The sequence below is a fragment of the Numenius arquata genome, chromosome 19 (assembly GCF_964106895.1).
Source record: "Numenius arquata chromosome 19, bNumArq3.hap1.1, whole genome shotgun sequence".
In the NCBI taxonomy this organism is placed as follows: Eukaryota; Metazoa; Chordata; class Aves; order Charadriiformes; family Scolopacidae; genus Numenius; species Numenius arquata.
Window position 1 is genome coordinate 6624180 of NC_133594.1, and position 20512 is coordinate 6644691.

At 41.8% G+C, this 20512-nt stretch overlaps 1 protein-coding gene across 3 annotated transcripts in view; it reads left to right on the forward strand.

Moving 5' to 3' along the window:
* The first annotated feature begins 954 nt into the window (after nt 1–954).
* Nucleotides 955–20512, forward strand: part of GPR107 (G protein-coupled receptor 107) — a 39786-nt gene continuing 20228 nt past the window's right edge. Inside the window, exons 1-14 of one of the 3 annotated variants that reach the window (XM_074160988.1) lie at nt 955–1099; nt 6254–6379; nt 6850–6900; nt 7144–7232; nt 7869–8035; nt 9572–9606; nt 9834–9890; nt 10681–10791; nt 12329–12462; nt 12916–12991; nt 14066–14139; nt 14712–14829; nt 15802–15932; nt 18547–18590. In XM_074160988.1, the coding sequence (XP_074017089.1) occupies nt 989–1099; nt 6254–6379; nt 6850–6900; nt 7144–7232; nt 7869–8035; nt 9572–9606; nt 9834–9890; nt 10681–10791; nt 12329–12462; nt 12916–12991; nt 14066–14139; nt 14712–14829; nt 15802–15932; nt 18547–18590 (1324 nt within the window). In that variant the 5' untranslated portion in view covers nt 955–988. Of the gene's footprint in view, nt 1105–6253; nt 6380–6849; nt 6901–7143; nt 7233–7868; nt 8041–9571; nt 9607–9833; nt 9891–10680; nt 10792–12328; nt 12463–12915; nt 12992–14065; nt 14140–14711; nt 14830–15801; nt 15933–18546; nt 18591–20512 lie in introns of all 3 variants that reach the window. The other 2 variants (XM_074160991.1, XM_074160990.1) reach the window with 2 other exon arrangements.

A 20512-nucleotide genomic window follows, 5' to 3' on the forward strand; every position in this document is an offset into this window, starting at 1 on the left:
GAATGTTTGAGTCCCAAGAGCCGACGGCACAGGACTCCCCGCTGATGAATTACATTGATGGCTTCCCATTGCTGTCTTTCAATTTTTTTTAGCAATGTGTTAGCCTAAAAGCGATTTTAATTGCCACTGTTCATGTTCACTTTGCTTCTTGTGTTACTCTCAGTTTGAGCAACAAAGAAGCCAGGCCCAACCTGCCTGTCATTTCATTTTGAAGTGATACTACAGCTACCAGTTTCAAATAGTTCAATAGCTGCAAAACTATTCCACTGAAGAGGCATAAAGCCCTTTGTTTTGTTACATATTTTTTTGGTGACGTTTAATACTCTAAACCCAGCTTTGAACAGAAAGGCAGTTTGTCAGTTGTTTGGACTACCTGCTGCTCAGACGTCTGCTCTCGCCATAGCTCCCAGGAAGAAGCTGAAACGTGCTGGTTGTCCCCGGGGCTGGGCTGGAAGCGACACCCCCAAACCTCCCTCCGAACTCAGCCTCCGTGTGGCTGAGGGCCGAGGCAGGGAGAGCTCCGGCCTTCGCCTGGGGACCAAGCAGCTCTGTGGTGCCTCACCCCAAACCAGGGCCTCGCCGAGCACCTCCACGCAGCGTGGCCTGGGGCAGGCTCGGTGGGTTGCTTCCCTTTGGCCGGTGTCCCCCTGCCAGGGCCACCAGCGAGGAGGGAGCTGCCACAGGGCCCCGGCCGCCGCCACGGCCCTCACTGCGGGGCCTGGCCCAACGCAGGGGGCACCGTGTGAGGCAGCCTCCGGGCGGGGGGCAGCCCAGAAGGACCCTGAAGCCAGAGAAAAGGGCTGAGAAGCCACAAACCGGCGGTGGCAGGGGACAAACCCCGGTGACAGGAGACCAGCGGCTGCGACGGGCGGGACCTGCCAGTGACAGGAGGGAGGGGCAGCCCCGCTCCGCCGCGGTCACGTGCCCCCCCCGCCGCCCCTTGACCCCGGAAGTGGCGCGGGAAGAGGATGCTGATGTTGGAATAAAGATGGCGGCCCGCGGCGCTGGGGCTGCGCTGTCGGGGGCCTCGGTCGTGTTGGGGTTGCTGCTGCTCTGGGTGGGCCCGGCCGGTGCCCGCGTCCATCACCTCACCCTCAAAGTAAGGTCTGCGCCGCTCCCGTCCCTGCAGGCTCGGCCCCGGCCGCGTTGGGCTCCCCCTAGGTCGGCTGAGGGGAGCGGCGAGGCGGCCTGGGCCTGCCAGCCTCCCGCGGGCCGGGGCTTTCCGCTCCTCCCCGCGCCTTCAGCTTCGTCCTGCTGCCTCTCTCTGGTCCTCGTGCCTTTTTGCTGCACTCTGGCCTCTCTCCCTGCGCCTCGACCTGCCCGGGCCTCACTGTGTTCTGCTTTTTCCGTTATTTCCTCCTGCGGTCCCTTGGCCCCATCCCTTCTTGTTTGGCCTTCTACTGGTGGGGAGGAAAACGCCTGAAGGGGCCTCAGAACTGCAGTGGTTTGAAGGTGCAAACGCTTCACGTCCTGGTGAAAACGAGGCAGAAAGCTGTGTGTGAACAGAGAGGGCTGAGCGTGGGATGGAGGGAGGCTTCTGAAGGGGATTTGGGGTTGGTTTTGCTTTTAATCTGTGCTCTGCAGTAGTCTGCCTGTCCTGATCACTGTTTGCTTGAGTCTAAAAGGCTGCATGGCTGTCTTATTAGCCTTCTGGATATAATTTCTTTGCATAAATCAAGCAATCAATAGAGGTAGAAGATATTGATGCTGACAGCTCTCTCTTTAGGTTTAATAGTCTTCTGGCTGTGCTTTGAAAGTGTCTTGTGTCATCCCGTGCCTGTGTTTGAGGAAAACTAGTTATTTAGGGTTGTTGATAGGAAATGGTGCAGATTGGAACTGCAGATCTTTGCCACAGAGTGCTGCTCTCTGGTGTGTTTTAAGTGAAGCGCTGCACAGTTGTTACGTGATAGAGGAACGCCGCATTTGGGGTGGTGTTTTTTTAAGAGCTTCTTCATTGTTCTTGAAGCAGCCGCTGAATCTTTAGAATGAGGTCATTAATTTTGCTCTTGTTGTCAAAAACATGCAGTATTTTCCAGTGGAAACATTGGAAGAAGTTAAAACGATACATGAGTAGGACCAGTATTACTCTGCTCTTGTACGAGTTTAGGGAGAGCTCCAGAACTTTGCAGGAGCTGCCCTTCGGCTTTTGGGAAACAGTCAATGCCAGGGGGACTTCATGGCTTATTCGTAGGGAATTTCCCAGATTATGTAGTTGTTGTCTAATATGCCACCACATGAATATTGTTCTGCTTCACGAAAAGTAAACTCTTCTCTGAAGCAATAAACTGAGAAGTTTGTGCTGGTTACACTATTGTTTTGCGGAACTTATGACCAACAGTTGAGTGCTGGAAGAATTTCTTCTGCAGCGATGCTTTTCTCTCATGTAGAAAATGTTCAAATTGGCCTCAAGCAAAGGTTCTCATCAGCAAGCATTAAGGCTTCTAGTTCCTATTAGGGTGTCTCTTAACTGCCTGGTTCAACTAACTAAACTGTGTTTACTGATTTTTATGATCAAAGTTTGGCATGGTTTTAGTTTTGTAGGTATTTTTATGTGAGTTGCAACACTGACCTACCAAGCACTGTGGAAAGTAGAAATACATTAATTCCTTTCTCCGCCTTTTGCATAAACACGAGCTTTATTGTTATGCGCAGTCTCTCCCTTTCTGCTTCATCCCCTGCTTTACAGCGTTTATGTAAACATCAGGCTCCAACAACTGCACCCTTTCACAATGAAATCTCCCTTCTAGTGTTCTTGCCATTGGCTCCTTGCTTGTAAGCGTGCTTTGACGCTGTGCCAAGCTAAAGGCCACAGCTTTGTGTGAGTGTTTGATATTAGGTTTCCTCAAACAAGCCGTTATTGCTGAAGTTAGAATAGCCTCATTCTTGTGTCTTTGTAATTAGTGTGCTAAGGTGAAGCTTTTTTTTTTTGTTGTTGTCAGAAAAGCAAGCCACAGCCCAAGTGGTTTCCTGCCTTTTTCTTTTGTCTTTATAAAAGCGTACAAAATGATTTATTTCTTCTGAGTTAGAAAAATGATTTGTTTGAATCTTGCTATTAGACTAACCTTGTCAAAGGGAGACTCTCTTTGTTAATAGTAGTTGTTATCAGCTTCACTAGTTTAATGAGCTATGTTTAAAATCAAAACAAAACCCCTGCAAAAATTGAAGTTATAGAGGACTAGAAACAATTTTCAGAGGTTTCCAGAAGTAACTGGTGGTTGGAATGTTTCTCTTGACCTAAAATAAGATGGGTTTTTTTTGTCCTAACAGTTGAATGCTATGATATTGAAACCTTATGTTTTGCGTAACGCAAAACTGTCTCAAAGAATGAGGAGGTTAAGTTTAATGCTTGTGAATAGCCAAACATACCAGTTTCTAGTGATTTATCAAGAAGAACCATCCAACTGCCAATGCTGTGTAGCAGCTGCAATGTTAGTTTCTTATTAAAGTGAGTTATCTTTACAATTAACTGGCTTCCAGAAGGGAAGTGAGACCTGTCCTATTTATGATATTGTCAAGATTGCAGTTTTATGTTGGAATTATTATTTGGAAGATGTTATTTTTCAGTGGATGTTGGTGAATACTTGCATCCCTTCCATGTTGGTAGGTCACAGGCTTCAATTGCTCAAGTTGAAAGTACCTTTCACAATAATTTGTTTTGTCTTACACAAGTTATAAGTCTTGCCATTAGTCTCACAGAAATAACAGAACTCCTTCCATGTAAGGGTAAGCACCCTCTGATGAAACTGTCATGGTACTGATAGCATGATCTCAATTAGATTTCATATGAAATATTAAAGAACATTTTTCTCCCCGTTCTGGGCTACAGGATCTTGGATACCACTTTCCTGTAATCTTCCTCAAATGTTGCAGGATCAATTTTTATCCTAAAGGAGTGGAAGGAATGGGGAAGACTTTTATGGAAATACTCTGAGAACTTACTGTATTAGTTTGCCTGTAACCTGTTAGTGATGAGTCCCAGATCATCTCTTCTCAAAGAGTCAGACTTAATTGTTAAAATGCATCCTATGGAAATTAAAATAATGTGTATGCTAACAACTCGGGTGCTTAAGTATTTACTTTTTCACTCCTTTGTTGTAAAATTGAAGTGAATGTTTCTGAAGTCAGCAGTTGAGTCATTATAAATAAAAGCCAGATTCTTCTGGTCAGTTAAACCTCCTGTGACAGGTGAGACAATTATTAGTAAGCCGGTATCTTTAAGCTGTTGATATGTGGAGTGGTAGATGCCCGCGGAGGGCGTGCTGTTGCTTGGTGGCACCTGGTGACAGTGTGTGTGGGATCATGTAAAGCTGAGGGATTTGTGAACTAAGTCTGTAAACTCTTAAGCACTCGGAGCCGAGATAAAACCAGGGAGGAAAGTGTGTGTGTTGTATGTTAATTATCTTTGTTGGTGGGGAGCATATTAGTTAATCAGCAGAGTAAATAAACTTAAATTGAGCTGAATAGCTTTTGTGAGTATCCTGAACTAAGCAGCTGTCTCTGGTCACGTTTACAAGGTGTGTAACACCTTGTGGCTGGATGACACTGTATTTCCTCCCTTCATATTCCCCTCTACCTAATTACTTGGACAAACGCTTATCTGTCCAGATGTGGTTAAATATGTGATGTGCTATGTAAAGAGCCAGTATTAATCTTCTATTCTGACTGGGAAATTACATTGAAAGCGGTGCTAAATGAACCAGATGGGCTCTCGTTTCAAGCACATTAAGTGACCTAGAACCCGGAGACAGCACAGCTGTAATACTCTGTGGAACAAAGCATCTGCTGGTGAGCCATGTGTCATCAACATTTTTTCCTCTTTTGAGCATTAAGGGAACCATCTGGTTATTTGCCAGGTTAACTTTATTCTGTTAGGGCGATCTTATTACAGCTGGATTACAGGTTAGGTGTGTCAGGATTAGTGTCCTGCTATTACAGTGAGTGATATTTATGCATCAGGAATGTTTTATGCAGAGATGTCAAAATTAATACTGGGGATAAAGGAAGAGAGAGAACTTACTGTACTTCTGCAGTTCATAGCTCAGTCTTCCAGTGCCTTGTCCAGAACAGTTTGTTCTTTAGCAGCTGACTTCTGTGCTTAGAGAATTCTGCAATCTGATTATCTTTTCCTAGAAGAAACAAGAGGAAAACCCAATTTTCTTATTTTTAGTAAAAGGGCTTTAAAACATACTGTAAACTTGCTTTTTTGTTCTTGTTGCTCTATTTCTGCTTTCCTTCCAATTAATGATCCTGTAAGATTGAGGGTCCAACTGCATGCCTATTTATTGATTTATGAATGCAAAGTAATGGGGATGTGACTTTACACACAGCTGCCACATCAGATGAGGAAAAGTTTACTGCTTTTCATGTGAGGCCCTTTATGATCTCCTTATTTAAAAAAAAAACAGAGCTCACTGTACTTGAACCCTTATCAGCTGAGCAAGGCATGGAAAGGGATCAATTTCTACTGTTTCATTGCTGCACTGAGAGGAAGTAAATGACTCTGTGGCTAAGACTGGGAGAAAAAGAAGGGATTGGAATTCTCCTTTTGGAGAAACGAGCCCAAGTGATTCTGTTTAAACCCACATATCCAGTTTTTTGGTATTTATCCTACCTATAAGATGCAAGGCCTTGCTAAAAATAATTTGGAGGAATGGGACCACATAAGAAATTTTCTCATCTACACCATACGTGTGGTTTTCCAGTGTGTTTGGTGTTTGACTGTCCAAACATTGACCGTGCCTTACAGAAGATCTGATGGGATGACAATACACTGTGATATTTGTTAAACACTTGGCCAAAACCCAGCTCTCGGTTAGGTAAGATCACTATAGTCAACTAATTCCTTTTCAGTCTGTTGCAATGACAGTGGCTTGCGTTCAAAGAATAGTTGTCTTGACTTGTCTACAGTCTCTTTTTTTTTTTTGTAGCAATATTTTGTTTAATCAGTGATGCAAGACATTTAACTTCTTTCAGAATTTTTTTTTTTTCTGGCATATTCCTCAGTTATATAGCCAGGTAATTAGCAAAGACACATTTGTTTAAAGTTCTTGCTGTTCAGGTTACTAGAAGAGTTGGTTAATTCCAGTGAAATAATTGGTTATATCTGAAGGTATCCTAAAGAAATTTTCTCTTGGCAAGATCAGATGTTCTGCGTGCATACTTAAGTGTCAGTCTCTGTCACCCTGCTTCCTCTTTGACTGCAGCTATAGATGACTCTGTACGTGATTTATAAACTTACTTTCCTTTCTTACAGGATGATGTGAGGCAGAAAGTGCACCTGAACACCTTTGGCTTCTTCAAGGATGGTTTCATGAAAGTCAGTGTCAGCAACCTTTCATTGAAGCCGCCTGTGGGCTCTGATGACAAGAATGGCTTATCAGTAAGTTACTTTGAGTGCACTGACAGTATTAAGCTTCCTGTGAAATTGCCCTTGTGCTGGATGTGTAACTTGTGTGAGGCGTCAGATCCAAACGGCTGGTGCTGTTGGCTTTGCTCCCCACTAGGAGCTGTTTATGAGGGTATGGATATTGTGAGATTTATCCTTGAACACTATCCGTTCTGCTTTAAGGATAAACTTCAACTTGTCGGATCCTCTACTGAACTTAGTTTGGGTTTGGATTAGTATTTATTTTATTCTTGGTGCATATGGATGAAGCAGCAAGTTTATTATATTTGAGTATTTTTTTTTCTGTCTAATTAGATAATGAGGAAAAAGTACCTGGATTCTGGCTTAAACATAGGTTTATTTAGAGAGCAGTATCTTTCACTCTTTCAGTGGTGGTTTGGCTTCTGATCCTAGAGGAACCTGAGCTGTTTTAATTTGACAGATTCTTCTCAATATTCTCATAGGTGGGGTTCAGTTTGGATCGAACAAGGAACGATGGGTTCTCCACTTACCTGGTAAGAGTCAGACATGTGAGTACTTTTCTAAGATGGAGACATCTCATAGTCACCCTTACTCCAGGAGTGGTCAGAAGAAATAAAATTAAAAAAGGGGAAGCCTTTAGACCTGGGCTGGTTGTTAAGGATAATTCAATTGTACAACTTGCTGGACTAAGAATGGTAACCCCTACCTGGGGGAGAACGAGTCCCATTTTTTATAAACAGGAGGGCACTTCAGAGATGTTTTGTTTTTATTACCAGGATGAAGAATTGGATTACTGTATCTTGAAAAAGAAGCCAGAGCAAGATGTCTCTGTTGTAATCTTACTTCTGGACTTCAAAACTGACGTGTGAGTAAATAGCGTACGCTACAATTTAAAGTTATTTCTCTAGCTGAAGCTAACGTAATGCTTGTGGAATTTCTTTAAGGGCTTGGAAAGCTGCTGTGCACGTAGTTTATTTTTTAATGGGTACCTGAGAGCTGAGGGTAGTTGAGAGTGAAAGAAAAATCTGTAGTATCAAACGGTCCAGGAATTCTTGCTGGAGGAATAGGGGGACACAGGGCAAAAGAATCATACCTTAATTGTACTGAGGGTATGACCTGGAAGTCTTGGGTCTCACTTGCAGCTCTTGCACCAAAAATCTGATTGTTCGTCTTGAATTATTTTATGGAAGTCCCTTCGAGGCTGTTTCTATGTTTGTGTGGAAACATAATTTCTAATGAGACCCTGGTTACTAAAACTGAATAAACTTATTTTCCTTCAGCTGCTCTTGTATTTGATGTAATCGTATAGTGTGACTTCTCCCACAGTGATCAGCTCAATACTGAGCTGCTTTAAGTCATGACCTGGTGTTTCCCTGTTCTGTGGTTAAAAAAAAAAAACAGGCCAAGTTGATTTTCTTTTATTGGAATATCTAGGCTATGACAGCTTCTTTAGGAATGTTGATTTACTTTCAATTTGTATAAAAATTCTTTGTTTATTTAGGGTGAAAGTGCGGTTCTCTGCAGAAGCTGCTTCTTTGTTACCTAAAATTTCATTCATGCCTGAGGAAAATGTTACTGCCTTAAGTACCAAGCCGCTAAAAACATCTGAACAGAGCAATGATTCTGGTAAAAGTCCTGCAAAGACCAACCAAAATACAGGCAGCAAAGGTAAGGCTGCTAAACCTGACCTATATGTGCTTCCACTGCTAGGTCCTTGTTGATGTGCATCCAGCAGTGCGTTGGGGTCACGTTCTGGGATCCCCTTAGGCTAGAACTTGATGCAGTCTTGTGTAAACCTGTGCATAGAGCTACCTTTTGGGCTGGAGTCTCTTCTGCTCAGTGATTTGTGTTCTGTGGATCCAGCAGAGACCTAACATGACTGTTTGAGTATGGAGTGTGGAGTACATACTGGTACTCCACACAAGTACCAGTGTGGAGGGGTTTGAGGTACTTGGTTGTCTTTTGTATGGCAAAAAGAAGGCTAAAGGGGAATTTGGTAGCCACCAACAACTAGTTGAAGGAAGGTTAGAAGGACAACGATGCCAAGCGATTTTTAGTAATGGCACACAATGCAACCTTTGGCTGTTCCCCTTTACTAAGTGTTGGGTGTTTCAGATTGAATGCTAGGAGGGAAAAGATGACTTCCCTAGGTGGGTGTTACAGTACTGTAGCCAGATCATATGTGGAAGTTGTAGAACCCCCATCCTTTGAGACTTTAAACATTTGACTAAAAGCCAGGGTCAGTGTGATATAGTATTGACACTAGGTGTGCTTTGAGTCAGAAGTTAGATTAAATACCTCCACAGGTCCTTTCCAGCCGATGTTTCTATTCATCTCTGATCTTCTTTAGATAAAGAGTTGAAATCTAGTCTGTCACTTAGAAGCTATGGGGATGGAGAAGTAACTGTACCAGTAACCTTTCTTGGAGGCACAAGTCTGTCTGGCTTCCAGACCAGCAGACGAAACAATTCTATAATCCCATCAGAGCTGAGATTAACTCTAAACAGTTCATGTTATCCCTTCCTGGAAGAGTTTAAAAGTGTAGCAGTCTGATCTGAAGTAGTCTGAGTCTGTCTCACCATGTCATGTTTATAAGCTTTGATATGGGTGCAAATCATGCACAGCTCTTCTAACAAGTCAAGAACTAAAGCTGGGTGGCACTGAAGATAATTGATAATTAAGCTCTATTTTTGATTTTTTTTTTCCATTAAAAAGTGCACATGGACAGCACACTGATGTGCGGGAGCCAAAAGCAAAGCTTAAGTCTTGAACTTTTGCTTCCTGGCAGGTCACCTGTGCTTTCGTTTCTTGTTTGTTTTTTGCTTGGTTGGGTTTTTTTCTGGGGCTTTGCTTAATAAAGAGCTGAGAACTTTTTCCTTCCCCAGGGCTAATTAGGACTTCTATGTATTTGTCCGGCCATATATTAATGTCTAGATTAATATTTCTTGGGTAGGCTTTTGTAGAAGGTATAATAATAGAGAAGCCTATCCTAGCATTTGAGGATGCATTTAGAATTTGTGAGAAGAGTCCTGGGAGTAAAGAGAGACTGGGTAAGAATCTCTGTTAATGATTATCTAGGAAACTGCCACACAGACAGGTAAAGGAAGATTTGAGTAACGTATTGGCAATGTGTAAAAAGTGGTAGCCTATGAGGATGTCTAAATGCAAACAATCTAAATGTACCATTAATACTTTCATCTCTAGATAAGAAGTCCAAACGAAGTACAACGTCTTCCCAGGTAAGAAACTATCTACTGTTCTTCAGAAAATCTGGGGGAATATTCCAGTATAAGTGTAGCCAGAAAGTGGAGAGTGTTATTTTCTGTTGCTCTCAGCCTGTGCTGTAAATATGCAGAATGCAGTTTGGATTGCCTGGATTATGTAGCAAAATGTGGTAGTTACCTGATTTAAAAAAAAAAAAAAATAAAAAAAAATAATATCTAAAAGTCTCTTTTCCTTTTCCCAGAGGATAGTAGAACAAGAACATCACATTCACAATGACAGAGGAACTTTTTCATTTCAGGTAGGGTGTCTGTCAGTGTCTAGTCTTAATGTGTGCAGACAGTTCCTTCACTGTACTACTGTGTGAAAAGTAAAAGTCTGGTATAGATGCCTCTCTGATAGCTCAGTAAGTTTTTGAGTGGACTGTTATTAAGAATAAGTGCGGGAAATCTTTCTTCGTAAGGCGTGGGAGCTGTTTTAAACTGTCTTTGGTATGATGCAGTTCTGAATATCTTAGTCTGTGAGACTGGGCGCGTTAAAGTTTACTGTGGTGCAACTAGTGCATGCAGATTTCTAACAGCAAATAGCTGTGGTCTGACTGATCATATCCTGTATGAAACCAGATGAACGCTTTGTTTCGTCACCCTGCTTCACTTGTGATTGTTGGTTACTATAAAACAAACACATTTTGAAATCTGTTGTGTGACACAAATCTCATTTCATAGCTATCACAATTTGTAAAGTTGGAGGAGGAACAGAATAGCTGCTTATGCCTTAGGGCAAGTATGATCGAAATTGTATGCTTTACCATGTTAAATATACACTTCTTGTGAACTTTTCTCTGTGGTGAAGTAAGTTAACACTGATACCTGAAGGTCTTGGATCACCAGAGTGCACAATCAGCAATAGGTGCAATGATTTTGCATGAAATTTGCAGATACCCTGGTGTCCTCAGAACACTATACTGGCTGACAGGAACCAACTGACCCTAAATGACTGACTTTTTTCATGCTTTAGTAGAGATGGCTTCTTGCCAGGGCAACCCTGTTGTGAATGAGAGGAACGCTGACTGTCCTATTCCTTATTTTCAGTTTTTCTTCAACATCAGCTCTGATAACCAAGAAGGTCTCTACAGCCTATACTTCCATAAATGTGTTGGCAGCGGTGGGCCGACTAATGATCAGCAGCTATTTAGTCTCGATGTGAGTATTTGCTTCTAAAGTGTGATTAACTCATTCACTTAGACTGAAACATACCACTTTCAATGCCAGCTTGTCTACCAAACACACTGTACACGAGTGTGTATACAGGCTGGGAAGTGATTCAGAATTGTGCATTTAATCTCTGTGGTGGCATTTGTGAAGGAAGCAACTATAGTAAGAAGAATTAAAATACTAGTTTTGGAGAAATGACTGGAAATCTGAAGACTGCGTGTGGGCTGGGTTCAGTCTACACAGTTGTGACTAGATGCTGTAATGAGTTGGGAGCTAAACCAGCTGTTCGTCTTTTGCTGGGCTCAAAAACCACTTTTTTCTTTACACAATTGCAGATAGTAAGGCTGTTGCTGCAATCTAAATTGTTGGTATTTGTGAATTCAGTGTTTTTGCTTTTTCTGGCCTAATTAAAGATGCATTCTTAAAGTGTTAGATGCACATCTTAATGGCAATATGTTATAGAAACTGTCTTACTTCTTTATAACATCCAAGGGTTTGGTCCTATGCTCTTTTGAGGCAGAGTGCATTGTCAGAGCTCAGGCTTTCCCTTCTTTCTCTTTCCTGTGCTCAGGCTGGCATCCACGCTGCTGTGTAGTGAGCTATTCTGTAATGAATCCTCTCATTGACTGAGGTAGTTCTTAGCCAGCTCAGACCCCTGAACTTTTTTTACATGGCTGTGCTGACACCACTGCAAGGGAAAAGCAAGGGAACATGTAGTGACAAAACAGCAGTAACTTAACTCAGACTAGACTACTTTAAACCTGCTTCTGAAGTTTGTATGTTTAGAAGACCTAAGTTTTTTTTTTTAATTGCTGTTTGTTGCTTTGATGCACTGAAGAAACTGGAAAGAGAAGAAAACCTGGATAACTAATCTGCTTGCTTCTACTTAGAGATGCAGGACAGTTTCAGTACCCCAAACTAGTCTTGATGCGTTATTTTAATGAAGTCCTAGCACATATAATCAAGCTGTTTAGGGGCATAAATAGGATGTTAAATAAAGCTTCTGTTTTCTCAGTCACAGGGTAATAGTCTTGCAGGAGAGTTCTTCCTTTCTCTTGACAGGTGAAGAAATCCACAGTAGTAAAGCTAAGAGTGAGTTTTTCAGCTCTGTATGATTCTCTCCACACCTAAAATCGGCACTGTACTAAAAACCTGCTTTCTTATGCAAGGTTGTAGATACTTTTTCTGCATCGAATGTGGGTAAACTCTGTAGAGTTTGGTACAGAGAGCAACTGTTCTTTGGGAAAATTACTTTGCCTTTCTGAATTATGTTGCATAACTGAAGCATTGGACCTCTGTCCTTTTCTGCTTTTCAAGGAAATTATTGTTGTGGGTGTAATTTTGCAAAATGTTTTGAAATTCTTGAGGACGAAAAGCTGCTTTTACTTTTCTTTATGAGTCTTATAACAGTCACTGCTTCAGAAAAGCTAATTTTAAATGTCTGAATTTGATTGTGAACTGTAATTAAATCAATGCTTTAGCAAAATGTTTTCTGAACTGTACATATAACACCTTTAATATTCAGATAGAGATTACGGAAAAGAATCCTGAAAGCTACCTTTCAGCGGGTGAGATACCACTGCCAAAACTCTACATTTCCATGGCTATCTTCTTTTTCTTGTCTGGGACTGTTTGGATTCACATACTCCGTAAACGCAGGTAGGCAGACTAGTTTGTCAGTGACAAGTATGGGCCTACCTTGTTTGATTTTTTTTTTATTTTTTTATTCCTTCCCTTATAATGCCCAATTCAGTCAGATTTAATCACTTAAAACTCCAAATCTGGCCCAATTTTCTATGCCTGATACATACAGTTTATAGTTTGTTTGAATTACGTTTAGCAAACTTTAAAAGCATTATGCAAGATGTTCCTATGAACTACTATTTTTAATTAACCCAAGTATTAGAAAACAAGAGTTGTAGAATGTATAGTTGAAACGTTGTTTGGGGTGTTGCAGAAACTTGGACTGCGGCATTAAAGGGAATCCTTTTACACTAACTCAACCTGGGAGTTACTGTTTGATGTTTATAGGTTTTAAAGAAATACCCTTGGAAACTGAAATTTTTACTGCTGGCTCTTAATTGATGCTCTTCTTTTTTTTTTTCTTCCAAGAAATGATGTCTTTAAGATTCACTGGCTAATGGCAGCCCTCCCTTTCACAAAATCTCTGTCCTTAGTCTTCCATGCGGTACGTATAACTTCTCTGCCGTACGTTGTTCAGCTGGGAAATAGAAACAGGGCATACTGTTAAAAAAAAAAAAAACAAAACAAAAACAAAACAAAAAAAAAAAAAACAAAAAACAAAAAACAAAACAACAACTCTGCTATGGGAGGGGAGAATAGGAGGGAGAGAGAAATGTCTTTCATATTGAAGCGTTGGAACTGAACTGCAGCTGTTTGCTGGAAGTGATTTGATTTTCATCAGCAAGTTCTGATTTTAAATACAATTGAGATCACAGCCTGAAGTGGGAAAGCAGCGATGTGTGTGAGGGTTGGATGGACTCAATGAATTCTGATGTTTTGGCCATCTGAGACTGGCCTGAGAGCTCAAGCTATGGTGCTGCTCCAGCTACATGGCTTGCAATAAATGTTAATGAATGGAAACCTTGATGAATATTTTTAAAATTCAGGGCTGCTACTTTAGGTGAAGTATTATGGTGTGCTGTAAGAGATCTAACATTATAAGCTTTGACACTTCTCATACATAAAGTGTGTATTGAATTGTATTGACTTTGCCTTTCCACTAGAAAGATCTCATAAAGGTAATGGCAAGCATTTAATCCTTCAGTGTTTGTGCCAGCTATGAACTTCACCTTCACATTCATGATAGTGTAACTGCTACACACATTTTTGGAGTGTAACGATTTCAATCTGGTTTCTAGTGAAAGTGAAACTAGAAAGCCTCCAATCACCTAATGCGACTGACCTTGAACAATGAATGAATAAATAGGTTACAAATGCAGTTGTTTAACTGTAGTTAAGTGTGGGAGCTGTGTAGGAAGGATGTAGTTTGTATAAGATATATTCCCTAACACTTAGGAAATATGGCAAGTGGAAATGACCTCATTGTTGCTAAACAAAAATAGAACACATTGGGAGGAAGTATTCTCTGAGGTGTAACTGAGTTACATCTGAGCTGAGTTTGTACACAGGGATTGGAAAATGAAACTTGAAGTGGCTGTCAAGCAGAGCTGTTTTATAGACACGGGTGGGGTGCTGAAGAGCAGTTTGTGAAATAACATACTGTATTTTCTGCTTCCAGATCGACTATCACTACATTTCTTCTCAGGGATTTCCTATTGAAGGCTGGGCTGTTGTTTATTACATCACTCACCTGTAAGTATGTCAGAAGATTGATGTGATGGATTCAGACAATGAAACTGAATTCCCTGTGGGGCTTCCCCCCTCCCGAGCAAGCTGGAAAATTGCTGATTCTTTAGTACTGTGTTCTGAGTGACAAGACACAACAATCAGCCCTGTGTGAAGGGGAAAGCTGTACTTACAGAGGGCAGCTGCAGAGAACCGATAGTTATGTGGGTGGAGGAGTAAAAGGAAAAGAAATGCTTTGCTTTTCTTTGTTCTTACTAATATTCAGTCTAATTTGCTCTGGGTGTGAATGGTAAGAGGGTGCAGCTGCCAGTGTATTCTCCTGTTCACGATGGTGAATGGATGACTCTCCCAGGAAAAGATTGCATATATTGACAATTGTGAATGAAGCGTGATGCTGCTATGTGGTACACAGTTGTAAGCAAGTACATCTGCTTCACTGCTGTAGGATAAGCACTTGCCAAAATTATGAATAGCAAGGCATTTGTTTGGGTTTGTGGCTTTACTGACTGTAGGAGAGAACCTGGGCAGAAGAGGAAGCGTGATAAAGTCTCTCACTGCAGTGTCTGTTTCTCTTTCAGACTGAAGGGTGCTCTTCTGTTCATCACTATTGCCCTTATTGGCACAGGCTGGGCTTTCATTAAACACATCCTGTCAGATAAAGACAAAAAAATCTTCATGATTGTCATCCCACTTCAGGTGAGGACTGAGCTGTGTCAATACTTAACTATCTTGTGGAAACTGTATGTAAAATGCTGTGAATCCTTCTCAAAATACCACATAGTTATGGCTTGTATAAGCTTACTGGTTACAATTATTGGTTGAGCTGGTTACTTTTGTAATTTTCCCCCCTGTTCTCCCTGTATTGAGTACGAGATAACAGTGATCAAATAGTGTCAGCAAATGAACAACTTGCTGTAAGGTAGGTATGTTCATGCTGGGACAAAACTTGGGCTGCAGAACAGTGCTAAACTACTAAGCAGAGAAATTAAATGAAAGTTGTCACTTCTGAAATGCTTGCTGAACTGGCTTAAAAAAAAAAAGGACAAAACAGAGACCTGTATATCTGTTGTGTGAGGGAAATTTTCCCAGTGTGTTCAAAGTGATCAGTGCTTGTCTCTGTTCCAGGAACGGAAGTAAATAGGAGAGCAGCACTTCTATTTGTTGTAGATAGAACAGCTTTTTTTGCCTTCCCAGGAATCCCTTACCCAGCTGCAAAAAAAAGTATATAATTAGTGTTTGAGGCTCTTACAGAGCTCAGGTATGGACTACAAAATAGGGTCAATGACCGGTTTGAATTATTAGCTTAATGTAGAATAATGCGTTTTGACAATTTGCTTTCTGTGTGTATGCAGAGTCCTGTTTCTGTACATATTTATAAATAGACTTTGCTCTTTTTATCTTCATTGATACAGTAGATTCAGTATAGTATATAACAAAAAGGACTACTTTCTGAATGTCAGCAGAAATAAGTTCCCATCAGTTTTATTTCTGTAAATCCTGTGAAGATGCTGCTGAATGTGTGACTTGACATAGAGCTGCAGAAGAACTATTGATGTTACTGAATGGGCTCTTTCTGTACCTGTGGGACAGCTTTTGCTGAATTGGCAGCCCTCATCTAATACCTCCTTAGAAAGCTGCTGAAACCATTAAGCACGTTTTGTCCTGTAGGTACTGGCAAATGTGGCGTACATTATCATAGAGTCAACAGAAGAGGGGACCACTGAATATGGACTGTGGAAAGAAATCCTCTTCCTGGTAGACTTGTTGTGTTGTGGAGCCATCCTATTTCCAGTGGTATGGTGAGTCACTGGGTGCTGTCTGGTTTCTCAGCCCTGATGGCTTGAGCTGTTTCTGAACTACTGAGTATTGACTGCTACTTACAGTTTAAAAAACCCACAAAACAGTTAACAGAACGCTTGACTCCAAAGGACCAACTTACTTGCTTTGGCAGTATCTTTAGCTGTATCAGTCTTAACACTTCAGTCTTGTACTGTGGAAGGTACTCGTTTTGGGGATGTTAAAGTGGGAATAAGGTAAGGTGGGTGGAGATTTAAGCGTGGCCAGCACAGTACAGACAGAGGTGCTTTCCAAACCTGGAATTTTGCAGAAGTGCTGACTTCCTTACATTGTGTGGACCTGCTGGAGTCAAGTTCTGAAGAGAAAGATCTGGGCGTCCTGGTAGGCAGCAAAATGACAATGAGCAAGCAGTGTGCTCTTGTGGCCAGGAAGGCCAATGGAATCCTGGGCTGCATAGGGAAAAGTGTGGCTAGTAGGTTGAGGGAAGTCATTCTCCCCCTCTACTCTGCACTGGTGAGGCCACAACTGGAATACTGCATCCAGTTCTGGGCTCCCCAATTCAAGAGGGATAGGGAACTACTGGAAAGAGTCCAGCAAAGGGCAACGAGGATGATTAAGGGATTGGAGCATCTCCCTTATGCAGAAAGGCTGAGAGAGCTGGGACTCTTTAGCCTGGAGAAGAGAAGGCTGAGGGGAGACCTTATCAATGCTTATAAGTATCTGAAGGGTGGGTTGAAGGAGGAGGGAGCCAGACTCTTTTCAGTGGTTGCCAGTGAGAGGACGAGGGGCAATGGGCACAAGTTGGAACATAGGAGGTTCCACTCAAATATGAGAAGAAACTTCTTTACGGTGAGGGTGCCAGAGCCCTGGAACAGGCTGCCCAGGGAGGTTGTGGAGTCCCCTTCTCCGGAGATTTTCAAGACTCGCCTGGATGCAATCCTGAGTAACATGCTCTGACATGCTCTGGGCAATCCTGCTTTGGCAGGGGAGTTGGACTAGATGATCTTTATGGTCCCTTCCAACTCTAAAAAATTCAGTGAAATTGAGAAATGGGATTTTGCTTTTCTGACTGAGATTAGAAACTAGGCTGCTAAATTCTAAAACAATAGTGCTGTCTAACATCAGTGCTGCCTTCAAGCAGAGTAGCTGCATTTTTACTTGACTGTTTAGAAGAAATAATCCCACAGGGAGCATTTCCCTGCCCTTCCTTCCACTCTACTTGGCAAGGACTAATGTTGGTTATGTAAAACTCGACCAAAACACAGATAATTCAGACAAACACTATTGTTGCTTCTTGCCAGTTAGTCAGAACATTTATCTTACAAATTCATTTTAGTCTTAATTGGATAAACAGCTGCATTTAAAGCAGGATATGAAGGAGCTTCTGTCTCCTTGGTTAGTAAACATAGAACATTATTCTTTTTCTCCAGTATCTCCAGTATTTTTTTTCTGAAGCACAGAGTGAATATAAATATCCATCTAGTAAACATGTCATCGCTCTAGAGTGTGTAACTCTTGAGTGTTTTGGAGAACTGTTTCATAATGTGTGTGTAAAGATACACAAACATGTTGCTCAGTAGGTGGGAGTGAGCTTCAGCTTGATTTGTGAGGGTGGGTTTCAGCTCTCCTTACCTTCCCAGTTGTCCTCTGTGTAAGGTGAAAACCCTACACAGTCTTGGTGGCCTTCTGCCAAGGCTGGGAAATGTCTTCCAAGAAATTTGCACTACCCACTTGTCCCTTCTACTCCAGCCAAAATGCTGCAGCTCTTCTGAGGTTTGAGAGCATTTGGGTATGGTAAATAAAAGTGCAGGAGCATTAAGTTTAATTGTAGAGAGAGACTGATTTTCTATGATAAAGATGACTCCTACAGACACAGCTCTTACTACCTAATGCTAGAATCCCTATGTCCTACCTAGTGATATGCCGGTACAAAATTGCTTTCCAGAAAGGAACTGTCTCTGAAGAACAAATGCATTTGGGTGAGCTATCCTGTAACTGTTGATAGTGTGCAACCAGTGCTCCTGCATTGTCATGGTACCAACACAAACTGGTGGTGAAGCCCAGGACATAAAATCCTGCACCTTTTTTCAGCTGGGTAGTGTCACTGCAGCTGGTGGGATGACTCATGTGAGCAAGGTGACTAAGACTTGGTCCCTGAATTTACATTCCTGCAGGGTAGCTTCTGTTACATAAGTTGCCTATGTAGACATGTAAGCTGTAATCAACTATTTAAATGAAAAGAGCTTAAAAGAGCAGTAAGATGCCAAATGCTTGGCAGTGCTCTGAATAGTAGCTCAGCTTAACTGTACAAGTGGAAAGTATTATGCTGGAAAATGCCCCAGTTTCTCACTCTGCTCTCTCCCTCCCACAAAGCTTTCTGTAGGCTGAAGAAGGCTATAGCAATCGGATTTCTTAATCGCAACGAGATGCAGATACTTGAACTAACTGCCTGAGCTGGGGGTGAAATAGATGCGGTGCCAAGCACAGTTAATTATGAGCATAGCCCAGCCATAAAGAGCTAACAAAACTTGTTGGAGTTCTAGAGGGCTGCAGTGAAAAGGGAGTGCAAAAAATATAGCTAATCTACTCTTTATTCTATTTATTTTTATTTTTCAGGTCAATAAGACATTTACAGGAGGCTTCAGCAACAGATGGGAAAGGCAAGTAACCTGTAGTTTTCTTGTGGTTTATGCTACATGCCATAAAGTAATGGCAGAATTTCAAACACATGATGTAGATTTTAAATGTGTAAACTGAAACTATAATTCTACACTGTTTTTGTCACACTGCTGCTTTTCCCCAGTGGGCTTGCAAGAATAACTTCTGGAAAATTAGTTTTTTCATGTATTGCTTTGACTATCAGAACTCGTACGTGAAGCTCATTCTCTCGTACTTGCACAGCTCTCAGTGCTCGAGCTAGATGTGACATCTAGAGCAAATCATCTTGACAGATTTGCCTTCTTTTCTCAGACTCAAGTGTTCAGAAGCAGAACTAGAAATGAATTCCAGAATTGCTGACTATTAGTCAAAGTGGACTCCCTTATTTAAATTTCTGCAGAGATCTTATTTAAATTCCTGCCAGGGTTGAGGGAAACAAACCTCATCTGAAACAAAATATAAATTGGCATTCAGTGTCACAGTTCTTAACTTGCCCATGTTTGTACAGCAGCTTAAAGGACTGCTTGTGTGAAGTTGAGTTGCATTTATGGTAGCAGTGAAAATGAGATGATGGATGGAAGGCCAACCCAAATATGGCTTCTGTAGCGGGTGCTTTTCCTGCCTTATCCTCTCTTCTTCTGAACTGGTTCTTTAGTTGGCTGCAGATTCAAGCCACAGAGCATAGCGCTGGCTTCCTTGGAAGCCAGCAGCTATTTCAATAATCTGCCATTTGATGGCCTATTCAAAAGCCTTATTTGTAGAAGGTCCTTTTTTGGCAATATCCTTTCAACCCAGTCTTACTCCTTAACTCTTGTCTCTCCTTTCTGGAGATAACCTCCTAAGTCTGGATACTTCTTCCAGACGCTTCCTGGCTTCCACTGAGACACTTGGATTTCAGTGGAGATTGTCTTTGTAGTCCAGTCGGTGAACTGTCAGGCTGGGTACTGAGCTCAGCTCTCTGCAGACCACAGATTAGGTCTCTTCTTGCCATCTGTTAAATTGAAGCAATAATTAAGGTGAGCCTGGCATTATTTTAGATTCAAAGTTGTTAAAAAAGAAACCAAACAAACCCAACCACAGCAACCATATTCGTGCACACAAAAAAAAAACCACCTCAAACCTGAAGAGGGGAAAATATTTCATTTCTTGTAGAAACCAATGTAAAAGAGGTTAGTGTTGATAATATAGCATTGAAAGTTATTGGTAGCTTTCTTGTCAGCATGTCCACATGTGTTCAGTGACATTCCCTGATAAATTTATTTTACCTTGTCCACTGAACTTATGTTCTGGAGTATTTATGCTCTTACTGTTACAAAGTCTGCTTGAATTTAGGCACGCCTTGAAAGCAGTCTTTCTTCTGGACTGAGGACTTCAAGTATGTAAGGGCTGGTTCTTAGGGGAAGCCACGGTGCATGACTGAAAACAGAGGTCAGCTTTCCTGTCACTGAGGCAGAACTGCTGGGTGGCAGCTGGGTTTGTGACTATTTGGGTGCTGAGCACTCAGTAGATAGTGCAAGTAACCTCTAGGTCAGCGTGGCTTCGGGTGGTCACCCCGTGCCTACCTTGCACTTGATGGGTCTTATCACAAGATGGTGCTATGGAGTTTGCTGAACTTCAGAAGCTATTGAGTGAAGGAAAGTGAGGTGGCCAACACCAGTGGAGTCCAGCGTAAAGCCTGGACCTGACCAGTGTTCATGGTAATGGGTGGAACCCAGATCTGAGTAAAACCAAGGATGCATTGTACTGTATAACGGAAGTAAAAAGTTGGTGATCTGAGAAGAGCTGGCTGTGTCTGTGGCTAGTCAGTGCTACGCACAGTAGCCCTTAAGGACTGTTCTTAGTTCTCTGTTTTGCCTTGTTCTCCACTGGTAACATCACTCTGTCATGAATGTTACTTGTGGATCACCTACTGGTGTTACCATCT